A 17,505-nucleotide genomic window follows, 5' to 3' on the forward strand; every position below is an offset into this window, starting at 1 on the left:
GTTAGTTAACATGTAGTGTAATATTGGTTTCAGGAATAAAATTTAGTGATTCATCACTTACATGTAACACCCAGTGCTCATCCAAACAAGTGACCTCCTTAATCCCCATCACACATTTAGCCCATTTCCCCACACACCCCCACTTCAGCCCTCAATTTGTTCTCTATAGTTAACAGCCTGTTTCCTTCTTTCCCTTATGTTCATCTGTTTTATTTCTAAAATTCTATATATGAGTGAAATAATATGGCATTTGTCTTTCTCTGACTGACTTATTTCGCTTAACATAATTTTTGTTATTTACTGCATAGCTTTTGTTATAATCATTGTAGACCAAAGCCTCTTAGGGGAATTTTCTTATTTTCATTGGTTTCTGTATAGGACTTTGATCCAAACAAAATATGGTTTTAATTTAAAAAATACAATAATTTCTAGTTCTTATATTTGTTTCAGTACAAGTTATATATCTTTTCTGATATGGAATGCTTTAATCAAATAATCAGGAAATATTGCACAATCTACTATGTTCAAGACTTGCTGTAGGTGCTTCCTAGTTGGAAAATAGGGTATCTAAGCTAAAATTAAAAAAAAAAAACAGGTTTAGGGGTTATTATTTTTTTGGAGGAAGATATGTTATTTTTATAATTAACAATTTTAAAACTACTTGAAGAGCATAGCTCTGTGATGCTCTAGGCAAAAATCTTTTTTTATACTAGTAAGCCCTTGAACTGAGTGTACTTTAGAATTTACCTTGATATAGTTTATCTTTCAGGGAAAGATGGAATTCTACTAAAAATAGAATTCATCACTGAGCTCTTTATAAAGCAATCTCATAAGTAGATTTTTAAAGAATCAAAACCATTTCATTAATTCATTAAAACATCATCAAAAATCAAAGCCCCCATTAATTCTCTTACTTTTATACTGAGGTCGCCCATGACAATTTTGACTGTTCTTTCAATTGAAGTGATATAATCCCTCAATTTGGGCTCTGAAAGACAGGGAGATAAATTAAGAGACTGGGTTCAGTAGGAGTACAGTATGTTCTAGGACTGATGAAAACCTATTAGACTTATGGCACATAACTGCAAAGTCTTTTGTCCATAACATTTCATGTTATTCAGTTTTCTCTTACTCTCTTCTTTTCCAATTTTTAAAAGATGTTAATTGCTCTCTTTGCTCCCTATTGTATTTGGTTTCATCTTGTTTAAAATGTTAGGTTCCAAAGTGGACTCAATATATCATGCCCAATGGATTAGCTTTAAATTTTGTGAGACTATGTTTCTTGTCTGCTGATTCTTCAGTAAATCCCAGGGTTAACTTAATTTTTAAAAATATTATAATGTAATATAATTCATATTGTATTGAATCCAAGATATCATCAACTTTATGAGACATCATTATTTTGTATTGTACCAAAAAAACCCCTTATAGTGGCCGATTATAATTAAAGATGGTATCAATTATGAGATGCACTCCAATATCATGAAAGTATGTGCTTCTTGGCATTAATGAAATATGATATTTCATTAAATTCTGCTCTTTTCTAAATGTACTAATCTCTAGAATATTGTGCATTCCTCCCACCTACTCTCTATTTATTGGGCCACTTAACCAGCTTACTAGATCTTTTAAATTCTAATTCTACTTGTCCTTCTCCCCTAGGTATATCTCTCAATATCATGAAAGAAGAGAGGTCATTGAAAATGCCTGTTTAAAATTAGTAGATTGTAGATGACAGAGAAGACAGAGTTTCACTTGAATGTGATCCTCTATAAACACCCCAAAGACATAGAATAGAGAATGCATAGGCTTCAGTTTTCTTCTTGGCACAAAATAAACCACTGTGACTTCATCCCTTTGCTTACCCTCAGCATTGATAGCCGATCTTAACAAAGTCAAGATTCCCGTTCGAAAGGTTTCATTATTATTTCTCAATTGTTCATCAAAAAATTCCATCAGGTCTGCAGGGTTGGAATGGGCTGAAGGTTGAAGAAATGCTGGTCACAGAACTCATTTTCACCTTAGGTAAAATACTTGCAAATGGGAAAGGGGGGATTCCATGAAGATTGTCACTCTTTGGTTGGTAATTAGATTTTATGATATTGGTGCATCTTTAGCAACACAGAATTAGGCAGTTTGGTCACTAAGAGAGATTTATATACTTAGGTCCACATCGGTTCATGCCTGTGAATATGACTTTATTTGGAAATGAGGTTTTTTACAATGGAATCAAATTAAGATAAGGTTACTAGGGTTGGCCCTAATTCAATATGAGAGGAGGAAAGGAGAGGAGGCAGGGGGAGAATGCCTTATGAACATGGAGGCAAAGGTTGGAGTGATGCTTCACCATTTGTGGAACTAGAGAGCTACATGAGTAAGGCAGGAAGCAGGGAAGAGAGAGAAGGCCTGATGTGAGTAGAGCAGTTTAGGTTCACACTTATCAGAGATAAGGTGAAACAGTTAATTACATCGAGCATAGAACAGAGGAAAGAATAAAAACAGAGGGATCAATTAGGAAAGACCTAGGATATAATAGAAAGGTATGTAGCGAAGTAATAGAAATGACATTTTTGGGGGAGGGAGGATGTCTGGGAGGTATGGGATTGCTCTTGTCCTTACTTCTTAGGGTCTATGTTAGAACAGAGTTTGTATACTGACTCTGAGAGCTACCACTCATTCCTGTTATTCTAACCAGGCAACAAGTGGTATTGTGATGTGAAAGCAAGAAGGAAAGGGAAAGAGTAAAGGGAGAGAGAGAGAGAGAGAGAAGGAATAGGTACTAAGAGATAACCAGGGAGAAAAAAGCATGACTTTGGGTTTGACACAGTTTCAAATAAACTCAAATACCAAGAAAAAAAAGCATTTTGTATCCCTAGGATTACCAATTCACCCTTGTTTGCCTGGAAATAAATTCATGCATATGTGGTCAATTAATTTTTGACAAAGGAGCCAAAAAATATATCAGGGAAAGGATAGACTCTTCAATAAATTGTGTTGGAAAAACTGGACAGCCACATGTCAAAGAATGAAACTGGATCCTTACCTTATACCATATACAAAGATCAAATTAAAAAAAGTGACATGAGGGGCACCTGGGTGGCTCCGTCAGTTAAGCGTCCGACTTTGGCTCAGGTCATGCTCTCGCGGTCCATGAGTTCGAGCCCCGCGTCGGGCTCTGTGCTGACAGCTCAGAGCCTGGAGCCTGTTTCAGATTCTGTGTCTCCCTCTGTCTCTGACCCTCCCCTGTTCATGCTCTCTCTCTCTCTCTCTCTCTCTGTCTCAAAAATAAATAAATGTCAAAAAAAATTAAAAAAAAAAAAAGTGACATGAATGTAAGACCTGAAACCATAAAGCTCCTGGAAGAAAACATAGGTGGTAAGCTCCTTGACAATGGTCTTAGAATGATCTTTTTGGATTTGACACCAAAGGCAACAAAGGCAAAAATAAATAAGCAGAACTATACCAAGCCAAAAATCTTCTGCTCAGCAGAAAAAAATAAATTAACAAAATGAAAAAGCAATATATGGGATGGGAAAAGTATTTGCCAACCATATATCTGGAAAGGGGTTAATCCCCAAAGTATGTCTGGAAATTTTCTGGTTTTAGAACTAGAAGTAAAGGACTTCTGGGGAAACCAGAGTAATTAATTGATTCCCCTACCTGTTGCGCTTCTCTTGGGAATGGGTAGGATAGGGAGAGGCACAGAATACTGTGAGTTTGAAGGAATGTTTTGTGTGTGTGTGTGTGTGTGTGTGTGTGTGAAATAACTAATGTGATAGTTTGCACACCCTTCATCATTGTTGTCATCATCACTGGGAAACTTTTTTATTGAAAACCCTCTGGATGCTGGGTCCTACCTAGAATGAGGAAACAGCTTGAAGCTTCAATTTCATTTTCCTTTACTGGAGGCTCTGAAACTCTGCACACCTGAATGAGAAAGAAGAACCAGGAGGGAGATGTTAACAACAGAAAACCAGTGAAAGTGAAACAATCAGATCTGACAGCAGGGTTTTCTTACCTGGTGGAGTAAATTGATAAAGATGGTTTTTCTCAAGCCCTTTGGAAGGGCAGCATCATAAAGGACCACCGCGGTCAATATTTGTTTTAGACTCTAGAATGAAAGCTCTCAAACGTTAGTTGGAGGCTGCCTGTGAAGCAGCAGCACAGGATGTGGAAGACAGTTACGTTTTGTGAGGCAAACCCATCACCTTCCTGCAGTTACCAGTTTTCTTTAGTGATTCGTGCCTCAGCAGCTTGAAAAGAAAATTCTTAATCTCTTTTTGGAGATTCCATCACCCAGCTATGCCAACCTCTTCTCTACCTCCTATTCCTCAAAAAATATTTAAGTTCAGCTGCCCAAACCAGTATTTCAGTTCCCTTGGGCCTCTTGGGATTTACTGTCTTTCCGGACGGTTTCCAGTAGACTCTGAATCGGTTCCTTTAGGGCGTGGCTCTTACCTGAGTGACGTGGAAATCAATCTCTTTGTCTTTATACTGGTTCAGGAGCCAGGGTACCTGGTCCAGGGCATATTCGCAGAGGTCTTCCCGATGAAGCAGCAAGCTCACTGTGGGGCCATGCGCCTTAACAATGGCCAAAGTCTGCAGAGGCAGCAAACAAATACCATTTCTAATATTTCACTATGTTTTTTGTACATTTGTCAGAATATCAGGGGCTTTAGACAACCCCCAAAAACTTTCCTCCCTGTTTTCAACCAAGAAAGATTCCTTCCAAAAATGGTTAGGTTAAGATCATTGCACGAGGCAATTATATTTATATTTGTATTTATAGCTATATCTACACCTATATCTATACTATTACTCATTTTAGTATTTTTCCTGTCTCCCTATGTCTTTCTTAAGAAAAGAGTTCTTGGGGTGCCTGGGTGGCTCAGTCGGTTGAGCGTCGGACTTCGGCTCAGGTCATGATCTCGCGGTTGACGAGTTGGAGCCCCGCGTGGGGCTCTGTGCTGATAGCTCAGAGCCTGGAGCCTGCTTTGGATTCTATGTCTCCCTTTCTCTCTGCCCCTCCCCTGTTCATGCTCTGTCTCTCTCTGTCTCAAAAATAAATATAACCATTAAAAAAAAGAAAAGAAAAGATTTCTTAAACCTTTCTCTAATGGTCACTTTCTTTCAATATGCTAACAGATTTAAAATTTCCCTCATATTTATTTTTTTAAAAATTTTTAAATGTTTTTATTTATTTTTGAGACAGACAGAGACAGAGCATGAACAGGGGAGAGGCAGAGAGAGAAGGAGACACAGAATCTGAAGCAGGCTCCAGGCTCCGAGCTGTCAGCACAGAGCCTTACACGAGGCTCGAAGTCACGAACTGTGAGATCATGACCTGAGATGAAGTTGGGTGCCCAACCGACTGAGCCACCCAGGCGCCCCGAATTTCCCTCATGTTTAAAAAAAATTCTTTGACTCCATATTACTTAGACCCCGATTCTGTTTCTTTCCTTAAAAAAGTGGAAATGCTGAATCAGTAAATTCTACTCCTGAAACCAATATTACACTATATGTTAATTAACTAGAATTTAAATAAAAACTTGAAACAAACAAGCAAAAAAAGCAAAGCTCTCTGAAAGAGAGGTCTACATTTGCTATCTCCACTTCTCACTTCTCATTTATTCCTCAATCCATTATAATCTGGCTTCTATTGACACAAAAAATGAACATGTATAAAATATAAGTGTAAATAGGTTGATTATAAAAGTTTAGAAATCACAAAAGTTATGATGAAGAAGAAAACACAGTATTCACATTGCTAATAGTATCTATAGTACCCATGACCATACACTGTTTGGTGTATTTTAATATGATTTTTATTTATTTGAAATTTTTTCTATACTTTCTCCATACATTTTAATTTTTTAAAAAATTAGTGTTATTTTTTACAGTTCTACATTCTGCTTTTTCTACCTAATATTATATGATGAATTTTTTTCTGCCTGCTAAGTTTTGTCATACAGCAAAGCATCTCAAAACTTAGTGGCTCATAATAACAACCATTTATTTCACCCAACTGTGTGTCAGCTGGACGATTCTTTTAAGGAATTGGACATTTCCAAGCAATGGACACTTTTCAAGATTATTCTTGCTTGAGCACTGGAACAATACTCCATAGATCTCCCTTTGCTTCTTGAAAATTATTCCTTGCTTAGAACCCTTTCAAAGGTCTCTCATTTCCTATTAAAAAAAAGTCCAAGCTCCTGTGTAGCATTCAAGGCCCTTCATTGTATGGCCAAGACCACCTATCTAGTTTCATTTATTTCTGCCCCTTTATATTCCCCTTTCTCTTCTCCCCTTCTCTTTCTCCCACTGGGCTCACTCAAGTGTGCATGTTATCTCATCTCAGCCTATGCTTCAGTGGGTTTTATTGCCTCTTTAGGGAATGCATCTTGCCTGCAGTGAATGTCTTTATAGGCTGCAAGCTCAGTTTCAATGTCATGGCCTTTCCAGTACTCACCACAGGAGTTAAGTGCTTCTCTCTCTGTGTTCCCTTATTACTTTTGTGTACCTTCTAGTCACTTGTCTAACTCTTTCTGTGGGAAGCTAGGAAAGTGCTTGGCAAATTTGTATTGAATTTTGATTTTCAGGTGCCCTAAAGAGAAGACTTCTACAGGATATTTTAAAAGTTCCATGTTTGCTAATGACTTAACTACCCCAGCATATGTTAAAAAAATAAATGCTTTGGTAGCTTAAAGTATAGAAAAGAAACTGAACTAGAGAAGGCTATGTGTTGCATCTTTTATAATATAGCAATAAAGGACCTAAAAAGGATTTAATTTATACTACATTTAAAAATTATACCAATTAAGCAAGATAAGCAAGGGATTATATGTGAATGCACTTTGTTACCTATTCTGTGCAAGAGATTACAATATTTTGAAGCAGTTATGAACATTCTTTAGATGTTATTTTATTTCATGGTCATCTTCATAGACATAGGAAATTTCTGTGGCCTGTTGTTTTTCTCAGTCAGTGGCTCATCCCAAATATGGGTTATGGGTTATATAAGGCATGAAATAACTAACCTTATGTATATTTTACTCATTTTCAGTTATTTATTGTTCTTTCCATACATTGGCATGTTGGTTCCATGAGAGTGGTGATTTTGGTCTGTTTAATCCCTGCTGTATCCCCAGAATTTGGAACAGTGTCTGGCATATCATGGGGACTCAATAAATATTAGTTCAGGAATGAATAAACAGTGATTTGAAACAGGAAAAACAAAATATTTGATAAACCCGATAAATCACAACTCATAGCATTCCAAAACAACTGAGACTCATTATCACGTCAGAAAGAATGGAGCAAGTTCAACCAGCATGGACACAGAGCTAGCTTGACACATGTTGAGGCCGCCACTCACTTGCACGGGGGAGGTAATGGGGGCCCACTTCTCCATTATATACCGGAACAGCATGAAGATCTTGTCAGATAGTCGGTTGGCGTCCAATCTGGGATAGGGGAAGTCTCTCCAGTGGTTGACATACTTGTAAATGGCCTTGCTGAACTTCTCAAGGGCTGCATTTTAAAAACAACCACAGACTGAGAAAAATTTAAAGATGGGAGTGACCGTAAAATAATTTGAGAAGAGTGCACTGATGATTAGCAAATGTGTAATAATTTCTGTAAAATGTTATGACTGTACCAAATAAACATATAAAAAGTGTTCAGCCACATTAGTGAAATGCAAATTAAAACCATAATGAGATATTGCAACAGACCATCCAGAATTGCTAAAATTTCAGACAATTTCAAATGTTGGTAAGACTAAGGTGCAGTTGGTATTTTCACGTACTGCCTGGGGTCGGGGGGCGTGGAGCATGAATTGATACAAACATTTTAGAAAGCTGTTTTACGCGATCTACCAAAGTTGAATATGTGTTCTTCATGACCCAGAAATTCCACTCCTAATTATATAGTCATTAGCTACACAAGTATATAGGAACTAAAAAACTTATACAAGAATGTTCATATTCACTTTTTTTTTTTAGTAATAGCCTCAAACAGGAAACAGTTTAAATATCTGCCAACAGGTAGGATGGAAAAATTGTAGTACAGGCACGTAATAGTATAGAGAAATGAACACGGACTGTAGTTTCACACAACAACGTGTAGGATCTCAAAAATAGACAAAACTAATCTATGGTTGTCAGGGTTGTGGTTACCCTTGGAGAGGATGAAGATGGTGATGATTGGGAGAAAAGATGAGGCAGTTTCTGGGGTACTAGTAATGTCCTGCTTCTTAACCTGAGTGGCGGTCAAATGAGTAAGTTCATTTTGTGACAACTCATCAACCTGTACACTTCTGATTTCTGTATTTTTCCATGTGTCTGTTTCCCTTCAATAAAATTAAAAAAATGTCTGGCCTGCAAAAATATTTGCACCACCAACCTAAACATACTTACATCAACTGCATTAAATAATAGTTTTTGTTCCTTCAGCCCTCATGTTTCACTAGATGAAAAAGAAAATTCATAGTTTACTCCTTAACGATACCTCACATGCAAAGAATACTCTGGAAACATCCTGAGTATCTTAGAGCTGGCCATTAACTGGCTAATTCACTTTCTCTTCAAACTGATAATCTCCTGCTATGCTTTGTCATAATCTTGTGTGTGTGTGTGTGTGTGTGTGTGTGTGTGTGTGTGTATGTATGTTTGTGTTGCACTGGCCTATAAACAACATGAGAGAAAGGATGTCTTATCTATTGATGGTATCTGAAACAACAAGCACGATGTCTGCTTATTGGCTGATTGGTTGAATGAAGAGCTAAATGAATGGATGGATTACTACAAAACTTTATACCTGTTCTGTAGTGGCAGGCAAAATTTGCTTTAGGACCAAAGGGTTCTAGATAACTTTATAACACAAAGACAGAGAATCCCTTATTCAATGCCATGATGATTTCTAATTTTATTTCCTTTTCCCTGTTGGTTGTTGATGTTGTAGGTAGAAATGCTATTACAGACACCAAAGTTTATTTGCAAGAACACAATGTTAGCTGTGATAGTAAGTAAGGAAATTAAAGGAATTGAAAAGTGGGCTAATCTAGTGTAATTGCTCAAGTCATTGAGCCAGACTGTCACAATTCAAATCCTGGCTCTGCCGCATACTAGCTGTGACCGCAGGCAAACAGTTAACCTTTCTACGTCTCAATTTTCTCATCTGTGAAATGGAGGAAAAATGTTACTTACCTAATAGGTTGTTGTAAGGTTAAAGGAAACAATAATCTTAAAATACCCAAGGCAGTACTCAGGCACATAGTAAATTCTCAGTATGTATCAGATACAAATGTTGCCTTCATTGAGGACAAAACAAGAAGAAATTGACAAAACAACTGAAAAGACTTGGTTGATAGGTAAAGATGACATTCCTGACAGCATGGGCTTTTAAATATTACAAAAGAGTAGTGTTGGGGGCGTCAGAGGTGAGAGAAATCTTAGTAATCACTTTACTTGACATGTTTGGGGTGAAAATGAGATTGAAAGAGGGCAGAGTCACCTGATGGTTCAGTGGATGATCAGAGAGAAGAGTCCAGGTCTCCAGACTCCTCCAAGAAGCCCCTCACTGTGCTGGAAATGTTTTTTCCTAGGAATTCCGGGGCATGTATTTCTTTGTAGACTCTTGATTACTGTAGATGTATTTTAGTTTTGGGGGGAGAGGGGGTTTGTGACCCACAGTTTGTTTACCTATTTTCCTTAATTTTATGATTGTTTGTATTTTTGATTAGTTTGCTTACTTAGCATTACTACAATATTGTGTTATAAGGAAATGCCAAAATTTAGCCTGCTGCTAAGAGCTGGTGAGCTCCTAGAACCATTGTGGGGAAAGTGATGGAACTAAAGAAGGAGGCTAGAAATGGAGGCCTTTCAGGGCAGTGGAAAGAGTATAGACTGGGTGGTCACATAGACATGAATGCTACCTCTCCATCTCATTGACGGTCACCACTTTAAGGAGATTCCTTAATTTCTATGACCCTCAGTTCCTCATCTGTAAAATGGGGTAATAGTACTTACCTTGCTTTGAGGATGGAGAGAGATAGAATTATAATTGCAGTGAGGATTGAGAGAGAAATTTCCATGGGGTAGGCACTCAATAAATGGTAGCTATTATTGTTAGAAAGAACAGAACAAGAGTGAAAGGAAAAATAAAGCATTTGCTCAATTTATAGTGTGGTCTTCACAAAGAGGGAACCATAGGGATACCCACCAATACAGAAAACTCCCTTCATCCTTTCCTCTTCGGCCAGCCTGAGCATGGTTTGCATGGTGAGCAGGGTCATCATCATGAAGGGAATACTCTGGGACACTGCCAAGAGGGGCACAAGAGGAGAAAAGCATTAACCCCTCACACTGGGATGTTCTGTGACTCTTCATGTCAGCATTTCAAGGCTGCATGGGGGGCACAGATGAGGTGCAGCGGGAAGATATCCGCCTCTATCCCTCTCTTGCCATAATGCCTGTCTGTAGTTAGAGAATCAAGGAGTGGTCGGTTTAAAATAAGGTGCTAGCTATAAAGTCACCTGTACCTGTTTTTTGGTAGCAGTTGCTTATTTGGATAATTATTTTATTAATGTCCATCTCTCCCACCAGAAATTTCCTGCATCCCCAGGGCCTAGCACAGGTAATAGGCTCTCAATAAATAAGTAAACAAGCAAACAAATAAATATCTGTCAAGTAAAATGGTGTAGAAAAAAAAATCATAACAAACCCTTAGTTCATGTAAATGTCCAGTGGTTTGTGGAACGTGCCTTGCAGAAAAAGGGCTTTTGCAAAAACAAAGCCAGATGAAAGGGATGGTGAGGGTGGGAGGGAGTCCAGCCAAATCCAGGGCAGCATGGACTCATGGTGAGTCAGCAGACTCATCTATGCTCAGAAACAGCTGCCTAAATCCTGCTATTGATATTCTTTAGCACAGCAGAAGGGAGGTATGTTCTCCTTTCTGTCGTTTGCACCCATTTGGTTTTAGACAATTAGGGTAGTTGTTTCCCAGGAAAATGTGGCGGTTATTTCCTCCATACCGTAGCTCGTTGCCAGTTCAGCCAAAGCAAGCACAATGAATTCATTTGGTAGCTCCAGTATCCTGAAGTTACTTTGGACTTCATACATCACAGAGTTGAAATCATGTGCAGCAAGAGACACCAAAACCTCACCTGCCAGCATTCTGGTTTCTCTGAGGATCTGAGCAAGAAAAGGAAAATAACAATAACAACTAGAGAAAGAGCAGAGTGAGTTTGCAGAGAGGTAACACTCTAGCTAATATTATGAGTTCCCCTGGCTTTGGGATAGAGAGAACAGGCTGTTACTCTCTCAGCGGGGGCAGTGGGGGGGGGGGGAAGCCCCTAGAGTAGGGGTCAGTAGCTGCCAAAATGGAGGTTATTTATTTTTTTTAAAGAGAGGAGCACGAGCACGGAAAAGGGGCAGAAAGAAAGAGAGAGAGTATCTTAAGCAGGCTCCATGCTCAGCGTGGAGACCAGTGAAGGGCTTGATCCCATATGTCCCTGGGATCATGACCTGAGCCCAAATCAAGAGTCAGAAGCTCAACCAACTGAGCCACCCAGGCACCTCTAGATGTAATTTTAATGAATGTTTAAAACCATTTTTTAATAAGGTTCTTGTAAATATGAGGTCAATATATGTTTTCTTGCTAATTAGCCAGGCACTATGAACCTAGGATTTATGTTTTGTGTTTAAGTGATGAATCACTACGGTTGAAAGACTGAAGGGAATGGTGGAAGGGAAATGGGGCCAGGAGTCTAGAGTTTGAGGTTTTAGTATTGTCCTGATCCAATTATCATTGATAGTGGAGATATTTGGAGGGACTTCTGCTTTTGGTAATGCTCAACTAGGTAAATTTGATGAACTCTCCTGCTGAGGAAAATAAAAAGAGCCGGACAAGATATTAAAAAATATACTCATAAAAACATCACAACAAAGGGTAGAATGAATTACTAAATTAAGATCTGGAAAAGATTGGCAATCTGGAGAGATAAGTTCTATAGTTGGGATTGCTTTGCAGTATTTTGGGAAGAATAAACAGAATTTAGCACTAACAAACGGGAAGACCTTGGTCATCCCACTTCTCATCTTTTGGTCTAAGACCCCAAAAGCCTGCATTTAAATGAAAGGTTCAATTGGCCCTCCATGAACTGTAGCCCAACTTGGAGTCACAGATGTGCCCTGCCTCCCCCAACCCCAGCTCCAAAATCTCAAGTCCTGAAATTAATCATGGATTGTTAGTACCCTTCACAGATAACAAGTAAAAATCCTTTCTGGAAGAAAATAACATCTTAGGACTCAAATTATTTCTAGAAATAATTTTTCAGATATAATGCCTAGCGTATGTAGATAAGTAGACACATGAAGAAATCATAATTCATATGGGAAGAAAAAGGAAACTGGGTTCTAGTTACTTGTTCTGTCAATAGCTGTGTTACTTTGAAAAAAAATAAAATGTCTCTAAGCATCAACATGTACATCAACATGTAAATATGATCTCTGAAGTCTTTTTTAGCTTTGCCTCAGTTTCCTTATCGGTGAAGGGATAAATAATAGGTATTGTAATAATATATGAACAAATGAAAGTGATTTGAGGTCCAGACAGCAACGTACAAGAAGCTTATAAATGTCCACGTGGATGCAGCTGGGTCAGTTAAAGACCTGTTGCTGGCCCTGACATTGATTCATCATCAAGAATAAAACTTACATTGGTGTCTCTCATGTCCTTAGAAGCATAATAAATCAACCGTTGGACAATTGCATCATCCAAGATGTCGGTATTCTGAATGACGGAAGTGAGATGACTATAAATGTCTTCCTGTGGACATACACAGAAATTTGAGTTACAAAACTAAAGGAATCAGATTAAGTCCAAGTGAATAACACCATCAAACTGAGCAATGTATTCCTACTTTACAATGGATTTTACATATCTTAATTGGGGCTTCCTGAACATAATATGCAACTTTAGGAGTGAAGGCTTATATGTAAAGCAAAGTTCTTTCTGAAAACTATCTTAACCTGACAACATTACTTCAAGGACATCTAACTGAAGGTGGAGGCACCCTAGCTAACATATCAAAGTCTTGAAAATCACTGTTGTAGGGCCCTCAGGGGACTGGAAATGCCCATTACCCTAACTACTGCTCTTACCACTAGGGAGTGACTATGGTAATAAGGAGCACACTGTGATTCCCAAGGAGGCTGATAAGCTATGAAGCTAGATCCTACGAGAGATTTCTATGCCCTTAGCTTTAGTTCCGCCTTGTAGAGAGAAAGTCGTGAATTCTTTTGGACAGATCTTAACCTTTAGAAATCATGGGGATTGGCCAGGCACTATGTGAAAGGTCCCTTAGGTGGCTACATGGCCTTTGGTAGATGAGAGACTGGTGTTCTGAAATGCCCAACAGCCTCAAGCCTATTGCCTTCCAGGTACTGTGCCCCTGTTGAAGGTGTGGAATAACTCCCTCGAATAAGGGATTCCAATACACTTCAGGGTTGAGAACCACAGATAAAGGTATATGTAGGCCCTGCCCTTCACAGGGAGGCTGCATTGAATCATGATTAGGAGCAATTTTTTTTTTTCTTTTTTTTTTTTAAGTCAGACAGGCTTGTGTTTGGATGCAGTCCTGCTGTTCTGGTCATGTAACTGCTCTGGGTCTCACTCTTCTTAGTTGTGAAATGGAAACAGCTATACCTACCTCATAAAGGTGTGAGGAGTGAATATAATACAATTCACTATTGTTTGGGAAGCATCTAGTGTGCTGCTTCCCAGACAAGTGTCCTTGGAGGTAGATACTATTTTATAAAAGGTTTTTGAAGCCAAGAAAGCCTTCACATCCCAGAGAAATAAATCTCTAATTGTGAAACAGCATCACAGATGAGTAGGGAAGATCTTTTGGGATTTTCCTAGGAAGTTTCATCTTATACAGGAGGAGACTCATCCACATGGTTGTGAGTCTGACATCCCCCTCTTACCACATCTGCCTGTATAAGGTTATAGAAAGGGGCATTCTTTTGCTAGCTTCCATAATTGAATACTCTGATTTTTCAAATACTAATGTCATTGTTTAAACATTATAATGATTTCCATTATAACTGTATTTTCTGAATGATTGAATGCCACATAAGAAGCCAGAGAGAAAAGAGGAAGTCAAGGGAAAGAAAGAGGTATATGAAATGTTGCAATTAGATTAGAGAAAATAAATGCAAAAGAGACTTTTCTCTATTTTCCTTACCTTACTCATATTATCTTCCATGTTCAGCATGCCTAGAGTGAGGTTAATATCTCCAAAAGTATCTAAAATGAACAGAAAAAGAATTAAGTCTCTGCTGAAATGCTCTCCTATTAATTCCAATGCAATAGTTATAGAAATATTATTTTCTGTTGCCTTCTCTCTCTCTCTCATTCCCTCTCTCTCTCCTTTGCCTCCTATCACCCTTCTTCTTTTTTTAATGTTTATTCATTTTTCAGGGAGAGAGAGAGAGAGAGAGAGAGAGAGCACGCGAGCGCGGGGGGGAAGGGTAGAGAGAGAGGGAGACACAGAATCTGAAGCAGGCTTCAGTCTCTGAGTTATCCTCTGAGCCCAAAGTGGGGCTGGAACTCACAAACCACAAAATCATGACCTGAGCCGAAGTTGCCACTTAACCAGCTGAGCCACCCAGGTGCCCCTGGGTGCTTCTTCTTGACTGCCAACTCTGCCAACTCGGATGGCAGGAGCTGTGTCTTATTCATATTTCATATACTTGACATTCTTGCTAATAGCGGATACTTAGTATTTTTTTCAAAATCTAAATTAAAGGGGAAGGGGAAGATAAAAGATGCTATATTGCTAATTATCTCACCTGTCATGTAGGTATCACCCTATGCATTCTCTCTATTAAGGCTCAGCTCTCAGATGCCATGAGATTAAACCCTTATACCCTTAAATGTGAGAGGGCAATTGTGTGGTGTAACGGTTTACTTTCACTTCCCCCTCAGGACCTCCCCCATGTTGTTTTCCATACTTTGGCCACCTCTCGCCTACCTCTCTTTCCCTTTGTCTAACCTTCTGCCAGGTTCCTTTTCTGGTCCCAAGCTCATGGAAACTTCACTTTTATTTATTTATTTTTAAAAGATTTTTAATGTTTAGTTTTGAGAGAGAGAGAGGCCAAGTGTGTGAGTGGGGGGGAGGGGTGGGGGCAGAGAGAGAGAGACTGGGAGACACAGAATCCAAAGCAGGCTCCAGGCTCTGAGCTGTCAGCACAAAGCCCAACATGGCGCTCGAATTCATGAACCATGAGGTCATGATCTGTGCTGAAGTTGGACACTTAACCACCTGAGCCACTCAGGTGCCTGAAACTTCTCTTTTCTGGTAATGACCTAAATTATTTTGACCTGCACTTTCAAGGCATATTTATATTTGAATAAATCTCATTGGAAAAGTGAAAAAAAAATTGAGTCCAAGGAATTAAGCAATTTCAGGCCACATGGTAAGTTGGCAAGACAGAAACTCTTAGAGGTGAGCCTCCAAATCAAGCCACAGTCTGTTTTGGCAAAGCAGATAGGCAACCATCCTTGAAAATTAGGGGAAAATATTTCAAAGGACTCTTCCAGTATTTAAGGTTAAACAACAGACTTTCTTTGTGCTATAGCCACTTTCTTCTCAGGTAGACTACATATTTTTAAAGGTAGGGCACGATTATCTCTCAGGCTCCTAGTCTATCAATGGCCCTTTACAATCAATGTGGCTTTATTATTTTTGAAGAAAAGGAGAGTAAAAGAGAAATAACCTTACTTTGGTGTACCTTTTCATAACATCTTTAAGGTGTAAAGATCTTCCTTAATGACCCACACTATCCCCCTCCCCACATATAGATATGATTGTACAGACACAAAACACTTAGCTCCTCAGGATCCCGTGATGCTCACCTGCAGATTCTTCCATGTCCTGAGTCATGTCTTGGCTGTTTTAGGCTCTCTAAGAGACAGCACCTAAGTATCAGAAATAGTGTGGCTAAAAAATTGAACAAGAAAGTTGGCAAGTTTCTCAGATAAGGCTCACATAAGGTTCTCTAAAGGACATTCCCTCCTCTACTTGATTGGCACAGTGATCTGGAAGCTTCCAGCGATGGGCTGCTATTGAGGAGGATGATGCTGTATTCTACCACTATGACATTTTCTTGCTTCTGAGCTCCTGCTGACCAACAAAATGACTGCATCTCACCGAACACTGTCCCTTGGGTGGAGACCAGAGTATCTGAGAAGGAAGAAATTAGAGACTGGGACTCAAACCATTTTTGTAGACCAAAGGAGTTCCTCTCCCTAAACTTGGGTCCATTGATCACAAATTTGGGAATGGTTTTCAGTGGTCACTTTACTGGCCTGGTGTTGGTAAAGCCTTTATGGTGATCTTGTTGATTGTTCTACTTGGTGAAAGTCAGTCACACAAACTGGGCATGCTCAGTGGGCCGGAATGCCCACCAGAGGCAGTTGAATGGAATGTCCAACTGACAGCAGCAAAGCAAAGCCTTCTTTGCCTCCCTTCCTGTTCCCCATTTCTCCCTCCACCATTCACATGGTCTAGGTCTTGGCCTCACTCTAGACTCAGGCTTTTTTTCTTTGATTCCATTTTCTCTTCTTGTTTTCAAATCATTTTTTATCCACATCCCTTGACTATAATGCTTTCAACTTTACCAGTATGGACCTAAATCTGGTCCCAATGCCCCTGACCCTAAATCTATATGACCACGATTTTCAGTGTATGTCCAGGCTGACTGTATGTTAATGTGGCCGGTGTTAGGTAAGGGGGTACTAGCTGTCTATAGGTCTGGATGTGAAAGGGGCCTTGGAAAGGAGCACATGACAATTCTCATCTGCTGCTTTTCAGTTATTTTTCCTTATTGGTGAAGTTTATTTCAGACTCCTAAGTCAAATGCTTCCAACTAAATCTTTGAATGCATTATTCTTTTTACAGACAGATTATTTTGCATTATATTTATTTTAAAGAGCCTCAGCAAGCTGCTAGTTAAGAACATCTAGAGCTTCCCAAGTCAGCGTCACTATTTCCCAGATTGTGTCCATAAGTGCCTAGTAACAGGAATCCTCTGGTGTCCTTACTCAAAATGTCCATTCCCAGGACAATTATAATGAGGGGCAGAAATCTGTATTTTTAATGAACACCCCTAGTGATTCTTGAGCTCACTATAGTCTGAGAAGCACTGCCTAAGATCATTGCCCAATCACCCACCAGGGGATAATTGAAAATTTAGCAGTTATTTGAAGGGTGTTTGTTGTGAATGGGCGAGAAGACTACTGCTCATCCCCAGTGCCGTGATTTGCTCAACCTTGAAGAATAGGCTGAGAATTGGTAGGTCAGAGAGGTACTGAAGTAGCCTGAAACTCTTAACATCTTGTAGGGAAATAAAGACGTTGCAAATTATGTGCTCTTAGAATCTTAAAGAACAACGTACAATAGAATCAATAATAAGAAAGTGAGCTATTTAGGTAATTGTT

At 39.0% G+C, this 17,505-nt stretch overlaps 1 protein-coding gene across 5 annotated transcripts in view; it reads right to left on the minus strand.

The window, feature by feature from the left end:
* MROH2B (maestro heat like repeat family member 2B) overlaps positions 1–16,451 on the minus strand; it is a 73,130-nt gene extending 56,679 nt beyond the window's left edge. For 3 of the 5 annotated variants that reach the window (XR_015240965.1, XR_015240964.1, XM_086677828.1), the window contains exons 1-11: positions 15,922–16,368; positions 14,249–14,310; positions 12,718–12,828; positions 11,033–11,192; positions 10,222–10,320; positions 7,376–7,530; positions 4,459–4,599; positions 4,019–4,111; positions 3,858–3,927; positions 1,866–1,979; positions 915–988 (exon numbers count right to left, since the gene is read on the minus strand). Coding sequence is in view for 3 of the 5 variants with exons in the window: in XM_086677828.1 (XP_086533954.1) it covers positions 915–988; positions 1,866–1,979; positions 3,858–3,927; positions 4,019–4,111; positions 4,459–4,599; positions 7,376–7,530; positions 10,222–10,320; positions 11,033–11,192; positions 12,718–12,828; positions 14,249–14,310; positions 15,922–15,949 (1,107 nt within the window). In the remaining 2 variants the exon portion in view is untranslated. The other 2 variants (XM_086677816.1, XM_025924110.2) reach the window with 2 other exon arrangements.
* Positions 16,452–17,505: the final 1,054 nt, after the last annotated feature.

This window comes from Puma concolor, chromosome A1 (assembly GCF_028749965.1).
Source record: "Puma concolor isolate L17-30 chromosome A1, mPumCon1.1.hap2, whole genome shotgun sequence".
NCBI classification, from domain to species: Eukaryota; Metazoa; Chordata; class Mammalia; order Carnivora; family Felidae; genus Puma; species Puma concolor.